Source organism: Oncorhynchus tshawytscha, linkage group LG22, assembly GCF_018296145.1.
Source record: "Oncorhynchus tshawytscha isolate Ot180627B linkage group LG22, Otsh_v2.0, whole genome shotgun sequence".
NCBI lineage: Eukaryota > Metazoa > Chordata > Actinopteri > Salmoniformes > Salmonidae > Oncorhynchus > Oncorhynchus tshawytscha.
Window position 1 is genome coordinate 6,927,957 of NC_056450.1, and position 14,106 is coordinate 6,942,062.

Below are 14,106 nucleotides of genomic sequence, written 5' to 3' on the forward strand. Positions count from 1 at the left end.
GGTGAACGAGGAGTACAGGAGAGGGCTCAGAACGCTTGTGGGGCCCCAGTGTTGAGGATCAGCGGGGTGGAGATGTTGTTACCTACCCTCACCACCTGGGGGTGGCCCGTCAGGAAGTCCAGTACCCAGTTGCACAGGGCGGTGTCGAGACCCAGGGTCTCGAGCTTGATGACGAGTTTGGAGGATACTATGGTGTTAAATGCAGAGCTGTAGTCTGAACAGCATTCTCACATAGGTATTCCTCTTGTCCAGATGAGTTAGGGCAGTGTGGTTGATTTTGCGTCGTCTGTGGACCTACTGGGGCGTAAGCATATTGGAATGGGTCTAGGGTGTCAGGTAGGGTGGAGGTGGTATGGTCCTTGACTCGTCTCTCAAAGCACTTCATGATGACGGAAGTGAGTGCTACGGGGCAGTAGTCGTTTAGCTCTGTTACCTTAGCTTTCTTGGGAACAGGAACAATGGTGGTCCTGTTGAAGCATGTGGGAAAAGCTGACTGAGATAAGGATTGATTGAATATGTCCGTAAACACACCAGCCAGCTGGTCTGCGCATGCTCTGAGGACGCGGCTGGGGATGCCGTCTGGGCCTGCAGCCTTGCGAGGATTAACATGTTTAAATGTTTTACTCACGTCAGCTGTCTTGAAGGAGAGTCCACAGGTTTTGGTAGCGGGCCGTGTCAGTGGCACTGTATTTTCCTCAAAGCGAGCAAAGAAGTTGTTTAGTCTGTCTGGGAGCAAGACATCCTGGTCCGCGACGGGGCTGGTTTCTTTTTGTAATCCGTGATTGACTGTAGACCCTGCCATATACCTCTTGTGTCTGAGCCGTTGAATTGCGACTCTACTTTGTCTCTATACTGACACTTAGCTTGTTTGATTGCCTTGCGGAGGGAATAGCTACACTGTTTGTATTCGGTCATGTTTCCGGTCACCTTGCCCTGGTTAAAAGCAGTGGTTCGCGCTTTCAGTTTCACACGGATGCTGCCATCAATCCACGGTTTCTGGTTGGAGAATGTTTTAATCGTTGCTGTGGGTACGACATCGCCAATGCACTTGCTAATGAACCCGCTCACCGAATCAGCGTATTCGTCAATGTTGTTGTTTGACGCAATGGGGAACATATCCCAAGCCACGTGATCGAAGCAATCTTGAAGCGTGGAATCAGATTGGTCGGACCAGCGTTGAACAGACCTGAGAGCGGGAGCTTCCTGTTTTAGTTTCTGTCTATAGGCTGGAAGCAACAAAATGGAGTCGTGGTCAGCTTTTCCGAAAGGAGGGCGGGCGGGCCTTATATGCGTCGCGGAAGTTAGAATAACAATGATCCCGGGTTTTACCAGCCCTGGTAGCACAATCGAGATGCTGATAGAATTTATGGAGTCTTGTTTTCAGGTGAGCCTTGTTAAAATCCCCAGCTACAGTGAAAGCAGCCTCAGGATATGGGGTTTCCAGTTTACAGAGAGTCAAATAATGTTAGTTCAGGGCCATCGATGAGTCTGCTTGGGGGGAAATATATGCGGCTGTGATTATAATCGAAGAGAATAATCTTGGTAGATAATGCGGTCGACATTTGATTTTGAGGAATTCTAAGTCAGGTGAACAGAAGGACTTGAGTTCCTGTATTTGTTATGATCACACCACGTCTTGTTAATCATAAGGCATACCTCTTCTTACCAGAAAGATGTTTGTTTCTGTCGGCGCGATGCGTGAAGAAACCAGCTGGCTGTACCGACTCCGATAGCGTGTCTCAAGTGAGCCATGTTTCCGTGAAGCAAAGAACATTACAGTCTCTGATGTCTCTCTGGAATGCTACTCTTGCTCGGAATTCATCGACCTTGTTGTCAAGAGACTGGACATTGGCGAGTAGTATGCTCGGGAGCGGTGCGCGATTTGCCCATCTCCGGAGCCTGACCAGAAGACCGCTTCGTCTGCCCCTTTTACGGCGTCGTTGTACTGGTTCGCCGGCTGGGATCCGATCCATTGTCCGGGGTGGTGGGCAAAGCACAGGATCTGCTTCGGGAAAGTGGTATTCCTGGTCGTAATGATGGTGAGTTGACGTTGCTCTTATATCCAGTAGTTCCTTCCGACTGTATGTAATAAAACCTAAGATTACCTGGGGTACCAATGTAATAAATAACATGTAAAAAAAACCTAAATACTGCATAGTTTGTTATAGAATTTATAGCACAACTTTCGATGATCCTTGGATGGGGTCTGAGCAGATTATTTGTTGCGATTGTAAGCAAAATAAAATGGTGGTCTGACAATCCAGGATTATGAGGAAAAAGATTAAGATCCACAACATTTATTCCACGGGACAAAACTAGGTCCAGAGTATGACTCTGGCAGTGAGTAGGTCCGGAGACATGTTGGACAAAACCCACTGAGTCGATGATGGCACCGAAAGCCTTTTGGAGTGGGTCTGTGGACTTTTCCATGTGAATATTAAAGTCACCAACATTTTTTATAATATCTGCCATGACTACAAGGTCCGATAGGAATTCAGGGAACTCCGTGAGGAACACTGTATTTTTTATTTATTTTATTTTTATTTTATTTCACCTTTATTTAACCAGGTAGGCCAGTTGAGAACAAGTTCTCATTTGCAACTGCGACCTGGCCAAGATAAAGCATAGCAGTGTGAGCAGACAACACAGAGTTACACATGGAATAAACAATTAACAAGTCAATAACACAGTAGAAAACAAAGGGGGGAGTCTATATACAATGTGTGCAAAAGGCATGAGGAGGTAGGCGAATAATTACAATTTTGCAGATTAACACTGGAGTGATAAATGATCAGATGGTCATGTACAGGTAGAGATATTGGTGTAAATAAAGCAAGTAAATAAATAAAAACAGTATGGGGATGAGGTAGGTGAAAATGGGTGGGCTATTTACCAATAGACTATGTACAGCAGCAGCGATCGGTTAGCTGCTCAGATAGCTGATGTTTGAAGTTGGTGAGGGAGATAAAAGTCTCCAACTTCAGCGAATTTTGCAATTCGTTCCAGTCACAGGCAGCAGAGTATTGGAACGAAAGGCGGCCAAATGAGGTGTTGGCTTTAGGGATGATCAGTGAGATACACCTGCTGGAGCGCGTGCTACGGATGGGTGTTGCCATCGTGACCAGTGAGCTGAGATAAGGCGGAGCTTTACCTAGCATGGACTTGTAGATGACCTGGAGCCAGTGGGTCTGGCGACGAATATGTAACGAGGGCCAGCCGACCAGAGCATACAGGTCGCAGTGGTGGGTGGTATAAGGTGCTTTAGTGACAAAACGGATGGCACTGTGATAGACTGCATCCAGTTTGCTGAGTAGAGTGTTGGAAGCCATTTTGTAGATGACATCGCCGAAGTCGAGGATCGGAAGGATAGTCAGTTTTACTAGGGTAAGCTAGTATATGGCCCAGGAGGCCTGTATAAACAGTAGCTATAAAAAGTGATTGAGTAGGCTGCATAGATTTCATGACAAGAAGCTCAAAAGACGAAAACGTATTTTTTTTGTTGGTAAATTGACATTTGCTATCATGAATGTTAGCAACACCTCTGCCTTTGCGGAATGCGCGGGGAATATGGTCACTCGTGTAACCAGGAGGTGAGGCCTCATTTACACAGTTAATTCATAAGGTTTAAGCCATGTTTCAGTCAGGCCAATCACATCAAGATTATGAACAGTGATTAGTTCATTGACTATAACTGACTTGGAAGTAAGGGATCTAACATTAAGTAGCCCTATTTGAGATGTGAGGTATCACAATCTCTTTCAATAATGGCAGAAATAAATGAGGTCTTTATTCCAGTGTGATTGGTAAGGCGAGGCCTCCCGGGTGGCGCAGTTATCTAAGGCCAACAGAGATTCTGGGTTCAAGCCCAGGCTCTGTCACAGCTGGCCATGACCGGGAGGTCCATGGGGCGACGCACAATTGGCCCAGCGTCACCCGGGTTAGGGAGGGCTTGGCAGGCAGGGATATCCGTGTCTCACTAGCAACTCCTGTGGCGGGCCGGGCGCAGTGCACGCTGACCAGGTGTTTCCTCCGACACATTGGTGCGGCTGGCTTCCGGGTTGGATGTGCGTTGTGTCAAGAAGCAGTGCGGCTAGGTTGGGTTGTGTTTCGGAGGACTCATGGCTCTCAACCCTTGCCTCTCCCGAGTCCGTACGGGAGTTGCAGCGATGAGACAAGACTGTAACTACTACCAATTGGCGAGAGAAAAGAAAAATAGAGATTGCTAAGGCAAACACCGCCATGTTTAGTTTTGCCCAGCCTAGGTCGAGGCACAGACACGGTCTCAATGTTGATAGCTGAGCTGACAACACTGACTGTGCTAGTGGCAGACTCCACAAAGCTGGCATCCTGGCTAACAGCCTGCTGCCTGGCCTGCACTCTATTTCATTGTGGAACTAGGGGAGTTAGAGCCCTGTCTATGTTCGTAGATAAGATGAGAGCACCCCTCCAGCTAGGATGGAGTCCGTCAGTCCTCAACAGGCCAGGCTTGGTCCTGTTTGTGTGTGAGTCCCAGAAAGAGGGCCAATTATCTACAAATTCTATCTTTTGGAGGGGCATAAAACAGTTTTCAACCAGCGATTGAGTTGTGAGACTCTGCTGTAGAGCTCATCACTCCCCCTAACTGGGAGGGTGCCGGATACAATTACTCGATGCCGACACATCTTTCTAGCTGATTTACACACTGAAGCTATGTTGCGCTTGGTGACCTCTGACTGTTTCATCCAAACATCGTTGGTGCTGACGTGGATAACAATATCCCTATACTCTCTACACTCGCACGTTTTAGATTTAGCCAGCACCATCTTCAGATTAGCCTTAACGTCGGTAGCCCTGCCCCCTGTAGAAAGTGTATGATCGCTGGATGATTCGTTTTAAGTCTAATGGAGTAATGGAGTCGCCAATGACTAGGGTTTTCAATTTGTCAGAGCTAATGGTGGGAGGCCTCGGCGTCTCAGACCCCGTAACGGGAGGAGTAGAGACCAGAGAAGGCTCGGCCTCTGACTCCGACTCGCTGCTTAATGGGGAGAACCGATTTAATGTTTCTATTGGCTGAATGAGCGACACCGGTTGAGCATTCTTACAGCATTTCCCTCCAGAAACCATGAGAAAGTTGTCCGGCTGCGGGGACTGTGCGAGGGGATTTATACTACTATCTGTACTTACTGGTGGCACAAATGCTGTTTCATCCTTTCCTACACTGAAATTACCCTTGCCTATAACGATTGCGTCTGAAGCTGGGCTTGCAGCACAGCTATCCTCGCCGTAAGGCGATCGTTCTCCTGTATATTATGAGTGCAGCGACTGCAATCAGAAGGCATCATGTTAATGTTACTACTTAGCTTCGGCTGGTGGAGGTCAAGACGAACCACGTCCAGATAAAGCATCCCGAATGAAAAATTTGAATGAAAAAAAGTTGAGCGAGGGAAAAACTAAAAATATAAACCGTAATGAAAAAGTATAAACCGGGGGGGATAGGAGGGACGCCATGTGCGACTGACGTGTTTTCCGTTTGCTCCCGTGGTATTCGTAAAGTTTATGTGAATTTTGCAGCAGAACCGTATTTATTTTCAAATATTAATTTGGTGATCCCTTTCCGTAAAAACCAAGACTACTTTGCTTCCGAATGTCAGCATGTCGACCAAACATAAGGCCAAAAGCATGACTTTGAGAAAACCCGGCCTACAAGACCCGCTCTCTTCACTGCCCTCTCCTGAGTCTGAGAGCCCGGGGACGCACACTTTACCCGGGGGTGCGGCTTGGCCTGGCGGCGCTGAAATGAACATTCTCTAGGCCATCAAACTGAGATAGTTGAAATGAAAACAGAGGTGGTTGCTATGATTGAGGCCAGAATACAGGAGGTTTCTGATACTTTAAAAGCAGATTTAACCATCCTGCGGAACGAGACTGTCCCAGCAATCACATCTCTCAAAACAACAACTGCGTCACACACTACAACGATTGCAGCACTGGAGACCTCCGCTACTAATGTCTCTGACTTAACTACATCCCTGGAGGCTGAAGTTAAACGCCTAGCTGCAGATTTGAAAAAGGTGAAGGAGAGCTGTGTGAGTTTAGAGGGATTCTCTCGCCGCAATAATCTGAGACTTGTATCGGTCCCAGAGTCAGCGGAAATGCATCGCGCCACAGATTTCGTTTCGGGGCTGCTGAAGGATGTTCTTGCCTTAGATGAAAAGCCCCTGATTGATTGTTGTTTTGTCCTGTTTCCAAAGTGTTTTATTTTATTTTATTTTTTACCCCTTTTTCTCCCCAATTTTGTGGTATCCAATTGTTTAGTAGCTACTATCTTGTCTCATCGCTACAACTCCCGTACGGGCTCGGGCTCTGGCCCAACCCATCGGTGTCTGGTACAATCAGAATGGTTAGAATGTGTTTGCTGTCTAGGAGGGACTCAAATCCAGACTCATCGTGGAGAAGAAACGTTTGTGGGCGTGGCATTTGGCAGGAGCCATACGTTTGGTTAGCCAGGGAACATTTCACACTGTTTTAATGTTACCCCTGAATCACGATGATCAATAAAAATCATTTTTCTTAAGTGTACTTTTAAAAAGCTGGAGCACACCCAGAGAAAATTATTTAGTGTAGAGATGCTGACTAACTGAGAATATACTGTAAGATAGAAAAATAAATAAAGAGAGTGGCAAACTCTCTATATATATAAACTCCCAGTAATTGAATGGGTAAAACACCAATGTTTCGGCATCACTGTGCCTTCTTCAGGGTGAAACATTTGACAGTTTTACAGTTACTTCTGAATCACTGTAATCAATAAAATTGTTTTTTCTTAAGTGTACTTTTAACAGAGCTGAGAATTTCTTCAAAGTGCATTTCAAGAAGATGACGGAGAGGTTGTGAAATGTTGAATAATAATTACTGTATACATCCACAATGTAATAATTTTTATGTCAACGTGTGTCAAATAACGTGTGTTCCTAACTCTGCCAAAAAACTAAGAGCTGTGAATGGATCAGTGGTTTGGGACCATCAGGTGACGTCCTGATGACTCATACACATTGATTGAATATTATCTTAACCCTCAGAAAACTAAACACATGAATGTTCTTGCAACGTTCCTACGAAACGTGTCTAGAACATTAATGTCTTATATTCTGAGAAGATGGCAACCATGTTCTGTGTATGTTGATGGAAAATTATCCTAACAGTTAGAAAACATTTACCTGAAGTACTGTAGAACTTCATTAATTCCTATGGAAGACTGCTCCTACTGGGGAGTGCCAATATGGCCGACCTGTGGCTTCAAACCTCTCAATGGCCAATGCATATCGTCAGCAATGCAGGGTTTATATACATAATTGGCCCCAAACTATACAAGTGTACGAAGTTTCATGCTTTTATGAAACAGTAAACTACATTTTCACATGTTGCCTGGACTAATATGAATATATGAACCTGGTGAAATTCACAGTCTTTTAACAACTGTTACATGTGTACATTTCAATATGTACTTGTGAGTGTGTGTTTGTGTATAAGTACACACATAGGTTTGCGTGTGTGATTGCAATTGGTGGAGGGTGCTATGGGCATTAAAATGAGTGAAATAATAAACAAAAACATTGATTTTGGTGTGTTATTATTATTATATGATTGGTTGCAGTAATTAGGTTATTAATAACAAATGTTGTTACTCACCTGATAACATAATAACCACCAGATAACATAATAACATTTTAAATTAAGTGGAAAAGGTTATTACATTGTCCATTCAACATGTTTATTACGTTATCCAGCAAGTTATTACATTAACCGGTTTTATTACAGGGGCAGCAGGGTAGCCTAGTGGTTAGAGCATTGGACTAGTAACCGAAAGGTTCTGCCCCTGAACAGGCAGTTAACCCACTGTTCCTAGGCCGTCATTGAAAATAAGAATTTGTTCTTAACTGACTTGCCTGGTTAAAAAAAAATAATAATAATTAAAAAAAACATTTTAAAAGTTATCACACTTAGAAAAGCTGTTAAATTAACCAGTGTTATTGCATTGACTGTTGTTACAGGGAATTACAAGTGTTATCAGTTTTGTAGTAAGAGTTTTGAAATTACCACTTACATCTAAAAAAAATGAATCAAAAAATGTTACTAATTTTGTGATAAGTACCATATAAAAGAAGGTTATACAGTGATGTGCCCCTGAGTTTATAGGTTCAACAGAAATGGAAATGAAAGTATAGAGAAGGTATGTAATGATTCAATCTGTCAGCAAATATTACGTTTGTGTCATGATAGATGTCATAGATAGATGTCATGGCTCACGCAATGTTAACATCTGACACATACACACACACATTAATGGGCATTGCCTGTGCTGCATTTCACGACAAGGTATTTAACATAGCACTGCCAAGCAGTCAGCCTTTTAAAGTGCTTCCCAGAGAGAGCAATGGAGCCATCTGATGCCCATACTTGGAGAGGAAGCATAGCTACTATGGTATGTGATAAATGCCAGCACTACATGAAGTCTGTTACTATTAAAATAACACATGTAAGATGCTGAACAACATTAAAAAAACACAAAATTCTAAGTCAGAGAATATTCCTGTGTATATTTTTCAATGGTGCAAAGTACTTAAAGTAAAAAATACTTGAAAAAAAGTACTACTTAAGTCGTTTTTTGGGGTATCTGTACTTTACTATTTATATTTTTGACAACTTTTACTTTTATTCACTACATTCCGAAAGAAAAGTATGTACTTTTTACTCCAGACATCTTTCCCGAAACTCAAAAGTATCAAGAGAACATCCCTGGTCATCCCCTGCCTCTGATCTAGCGGACTCACTAAACACACATGCTTCGTTTGAAAATGATGTCTGAGTGTTGGTGTGCCCCTGGCTATCCATAAATACATTTAAAAAAACAAGAAAATGGTCTGCTTTGCTTAATATAAGGATTTTTAAATGATTTATACTTTTACTAAAGTATATTTTAACAATTACTTATACTCTCGATACTGAAATATATTTCAAACCAAATACTTTTAGACTTCTACTCAAGTAGTATTTTACTGGGTGACTTTCACTTTTGCTTGAGTCAATTTAATGTTTCAACTGTCTTTACTTTTACTTTAGTCACGTATGACAATTGGGTACTTTTCCCACCGCTGATATTTTATGGGCGTAGCCCAGTCGCATGTTTTCGCAGCAAATGATATGACGTTGCCGTTTCCATGTTTTTGTCAAGCTTGGACAGCGCATTCCTTGAAACTGTGGACCATAAACGGTATGTAAGGGCCCAAAATATCGAGATACCAACGATGCAACTTGAATTTTAAAACAAACTATGGAAATATTTGACACATTCTAAACAATCAATAAAATGTATAATACTGGTCATCTTTGCTAGCGCGAACTGTCATTTGGAGTGGAAAACAGCGAGCCGATTAGCGCGCTAGCTAGCTAGCGTTACTGCTGCTTGAGGTCGCGCCATTTAGTTAAGCTAAATTGTGTTTTGGTTAGCAACGGCAATTATGGATAAGAATTTTGCTAGATAGCTTAGCTTTATTGTTTATATATCGGTAACTTAACTAATGCAAGTAAGTTAGCTAACTCGTAGTTGGCCATTTAGTAGCCAGCATTAGCTGCTAGTTGACGTGTTGCGACAGCTGGTTAACAGGCTAGCTAGCTAACGTTACCCTTTATTAACCTAACAAGCTAAATTGCAAAGTTTCTACTTTTTGCCAAATGATGCACAGGTAAAACTAAAAACACTTTTGCTAGGTTGGGAAATGATAGCTGTCGTGTACAGAGTAGTAGCCATTCAGTTTGTGGGCGGGTGTCAAAAGAGAGTTGTTATTATTTGATGCACATAATGTCAGTCAACGTTACATTTACAAATTCACCAGAGGGGGATTGCCATACCCATGCACGTAATTGATCTCCTAGAATATATAGTAGACCTAGCTAAAAACAAGCATGTCTCCAAAGTGAACACCTGTAATTCTTTACCATAATAATACCAACACTGTGTTTTCTTTCAGATCTTTAACTCCAACTTGGCCAGCCAGGTGTTGTAGACAGTGTGGTGTGGCGTCAGTGCACCCCAGCCTGGGTGCAATGTTCCTCAGCTCCACATGAGCTCTACTATGTGGTACATCATGCAATCTATTCAAAGTAAATATTCCCTGTCCGAGCGGCTCATCCGCACCATTGCTGCCATACGCTCTTTCCCACACGACAATGTGGAGGATCTTATTCGAAGGGTAGGTTGGCTGGTTGGCTTATCTTTGGACTGTAGAGATGAAATGTTAACACGAACACCACTGTACTTATCTAATTTGTTGTGTCCCAGAGTTGACTTCTTTGTAGTAAAATAACTCCCTCAACCTCACATTCTCTCTGCACATTTTTAATTGTGTCAATGTTTTGTAGTTTCATAGCTATCTTTTAACTATGCCACAATTTTGAGTGCCTGATGTTATTCAGTTGAATATGACTTGTTGTGTCTGGTATCGATATCTATTCATATTTTGCATACGGTTGAAAATGACATAATTGCATGTCTACCTTCAGGGAGCTGATGTGAACCGTATGCACGGCACTCTGAAGCCCTTGCACTGTGCCTGTATGGTGGCGGATGCCGACTGTGTCGAGTTGTTGTTGGAGAAAGGAGCAGAGGTATGTATGGTGGCATGGTTTTAACTCTCACTCATCCAACTTTAACTTTGTTTGAAAAGATTTAGCTACTTGCTTAGCCTGGTGTTATGTTGTAATGTTAAAAAAAAAAAGTTTAACATCCTGAGGAAATATATATTTTTTGTTTTTATATATATTTTTTGTTTTTATATTGTACATGCTGCAGGCATCGATACATCTAATCTGCTCTTGATTACTCCCACTTGAATCCCCTTCACCTGAATCTCAGAAAATAATAGTGGATCTCTTGTCTTTGAACTTAGGTCTATAATAGCTGCTATTTGTTACTATGTAATGCCTCCAATTGTAAAATGTACCATGCTCTCTCTCCCTTTCTCAAATGGACTAACAAAGTTTTATTGTATTCTGTGAATTCCTACCTGTCTTCTCAGGTGAATGCCCTGGACGGCTACAACCGCACAGCGCTGCACTACGCAGCAGAGAAGGACGAGGGCTGTGTGGAACTCCTCCTAGAGTACGGGGCCCAGCCCAATGCATTGGACGGCAACAAGGACACCCCACTACACTGGGCGGCCTTCAAGGACAACCCTGAGTGCGTCAGGGCTCTGCTGGAGAGCAGTGCCTGCCCCAACGCACGAGACTACAACAATGACACTCCGTTAAGCTGGGCCGCCATGAAAGGCAACCTAGAGAGTGTGAGGGTTCTGTTAGAATACGGAGGCCAGGTCCATGTTACTAACCTAAAAGGCCAGACACCCATCTCTCGCCTGGTGGCCCTACTTGCCAGGGGCCTGGGGGCAGAGCAGGAGGAGGAGTGTCTGGAGCTGCTGTATAAGGCAGCGGGGAGGTTTGAGATCCGCCGGGCAGATGGTACCTTACCCAGGGAGCTCAGTAAGGATCCCCAGCTCCTGGCCAAGCTGACCAGTATGGTGGCTGAAGCACCGACGCTACGCGCGCTGTCTCGGTGTGCTGTCAGACAGAGCCTGGGGGTGAGATTCCTCCCCACTGCAGTCAAAGAGCTGCCTTTACCAGAGTCGGTCAAAGAGTACTTACTGCTGAGAGACTGAACTTACAGGGGGTGGGACTAGAGGTGACAGGATGTTTAATCACTATCAATCGTATTCAGACTGGAAATCTGTGCTTAGCTCAAATTAGCTCAGAGTTGCACGCACCTATCTCACCTATTTAACAGTTTATGATGCATATATTCTGACATTTCTCCGTAATGAGGAATGATGTTGATTCTAGATAGTATGAGGTGTTGTAGGCAGTCCAAAAGGTCACAATGAGAAGAGGAAGTACTTAGTTCTTATGTGGTTGTGTGTGTAAAATTTGAGTGATTCGCTTTTTCTCAGTGCTTCCCTCTCCGTCAGTGGGTCTGCAGAATCAGCCTTGCAATCCCAAAAAACATAGTGTAAAATATGGAATTGCATTTCATTCAATGTTGCATTTCATAATAATTGAGTATAATCACTCTTCATGTTACAAAATAATAGAAAATTGTAGATTACAATTAAAATCACTAATATATTATAGAGATCAGTGTGCTGGGTAATGTTGTTACATAATGTTGATTAACAGATATGTGACTGTTATACAAAATCATCTGTATCATATAGCACTTCCTGGCAGGATTGGGGTCAATTCTGAATAAAGTTGCGAATTGGTGTTTAATTCCATTCTTGAATTTGAATTGGCCACACCCCACAGGAATTATTATAACACAGGAATTATTATTATTATAATTACAGTGGTTTGGAATATTGTAAGATCATTTTGAAGGTTGTCTATAATAATTAAAATTCACTTACATGTTATTAGATAAAATAAAAATGTTTTCCAGAATGCATTAGCTCAACCACTCAGAACATCTCATGACAAAAATACAAACATCTGTGAGTTATAATAAAGCAAATATTTGAAATGGTATCTGTATTCTTCAGTAAGAGGTGGCAGATGCTTCTGGCAAAATATTTGTCAAAGGAATGAAACTTGATATTTCATATCTAATTTTGAATTGGTTTTTAATTGAATTCTACTTTAATTCAAATTCTGCTTCCTGTCGTGTGTGGCGAATTCGAATTTCAATTTGTGTGGCGAATTTCAATTGACCCCAACCCTGCATCCTGGACTAAATATATGGGTATGCCAGCCGGTCAAATATATGTGTCAAAATGTGATTTGCTATTTGTGTTAGCTATACACTGTACCTTTTCCATTCAAAAATGTGTATGTTGGCTTATTTTAGTTGAGGTATGCTGATGTACAGCCAACTATAGATATTTTTTCTATAGAACCTAGGTAAAGTTTTATTTTATAATTTTTACATCAGGATTTTCCATGGTGCTTTTTATGGTCCAAAACTTTGTGCACCACAGATTTAAATGTGACCATAAACAATGTAACCAGCAAACCATATAAAGGTATTTTTCAAAATTGTTTATTTTAGGCAAAAGCTTTCAGTAATTGTAGAAATTGTCATAGTGGCATGAATTTGGATGTTTTTTAAAATTGTATTTAAAATATATAAACTATAGAAGCTTTGACCAATGTACTTTAGTTTGTAGTGAAACTCAAGTGACACATTTTTGACAGTTGTTTAATGTGTTTGTTTCTGTTTGCTTGTTTGCCAGGTGTGTACATGCATAACATTGATAGTTAATTTGGTTCTCTTAGACACCAATGTAAACCTACAAAGTGCATTTTTCTGTTAAATAATGGGAAAAAAATAAGTAAACGCCTTCCCTTATACTATGTACCGCCTTGCTGTTGTTTTTATGTTATTTTAGTTTAGACACCAAAAACTCCTGTAGGGATATTGGCAACAACTTATCATGTGCATGTGGTTTCATCACATGCAATTTTGAATTTGTCCAGCAGGAGTCTTTAGTCTGCAACAGTGCCTTCAGAAGGTATTCATACCCTTTGACTTATTCCACATTTTGTTGTGTTAGCCTGAAATCCAAATGTATTTAAAAAAATATATATATTCTCACCCATCTACGCAATGACCCATAATCACAAAGTGAAAACATGTTTTTAGAAATGTTTGCTAATTTATTGATAATAAAAATACATGTCTCATATACATAAGTATTCACACCCCTGAGTCAATACATGTTAGAATCAAATTTGGCAGTGATTACAGCTGTGAGTCTTTCTGGGTAACGCTCTAAGAACTTTGCACACCTGGATTGTACAATATTTGCACATTATTCTTTTAATATATTTTTCAGCTCTGTCAAGTTGCTAAATGACCATTTTCAAGTCTTCCCATAGATTTTCAAGCCAATTTAAGTACAAATGGTAACTAGGCCACTCAGGAACATTCAATGTTATCTTGTTAAGCAACTCCAGTGTATATTTGGCCTTGTGTTTTAGGTTATTGTCCTGCTGAAAGGTTAATTTGTCTCCCAGTGTCTGTTGGAAAGCAGAATTAACTAGGTTTTCCTCTAGGATTTTGCCTGTGCTTAACTCTTTAGT

General features: G+C 41.9%; 1 protein-coding gene across 1 annotated transcript; it reads left to right on the plus strand.

The window, feature by feature from the left end:
* The first annotated feature begins 9,118 nt into the window (after window positions 1–9,118).
* asb8 (ankyrin repeat and SOCS box containing 8) lies at window positions 9,119–13,377 on the plus strand. Its single transcript, XM_024383861.2, has 4 exons — window positions 9,119–9,250; window positions 10,008–10,229; window positions 10,540–10,644; window positions 11,055–13,377. Exons 2-4 carry the CDS (start codon window positions 10,101–10,103, stop codon window positions 11,688–11,690), a joined length of 870 nt encoding a protein of 289 aa, XP_024239629.1. The 5' UTR covers window positions 9,119–9,250; window positions 10,008–10,100; the 3' UTR covers window positions 11,691–13,377.
* The last annotated feature ends 729 nt before the right edge of the window (window positions 13,378–14,106 follow it).

What these genes read in the sequence shown, in the direction of transcription:
- asb8 (XM_024383861.2), top strand. Translation starts at nt 10,101, where the DNA reads ATGAGCTCTACTATGTGGTACATCATGCAATCTATTCAAAGTAAATAT. An exon ending in TGGAGGATCTTATTCGAAGG is followed by an intron (nt 10,230 to 10,539) that starts GTAGGTTGGCTG and finishes GTCTACCTTCAG; the next exon opens with GGAGCTGATGTGAACCGTAT. An exon ending in TGTTGGAGAAAGGAGCAGAG is followed by an intron (nt 10,645 to 11,054) that starts GTATGTATGGTG and finishes CTGTCTTCTCAG; the next exon opens with GTGAATGCCCTGGACGGCTA.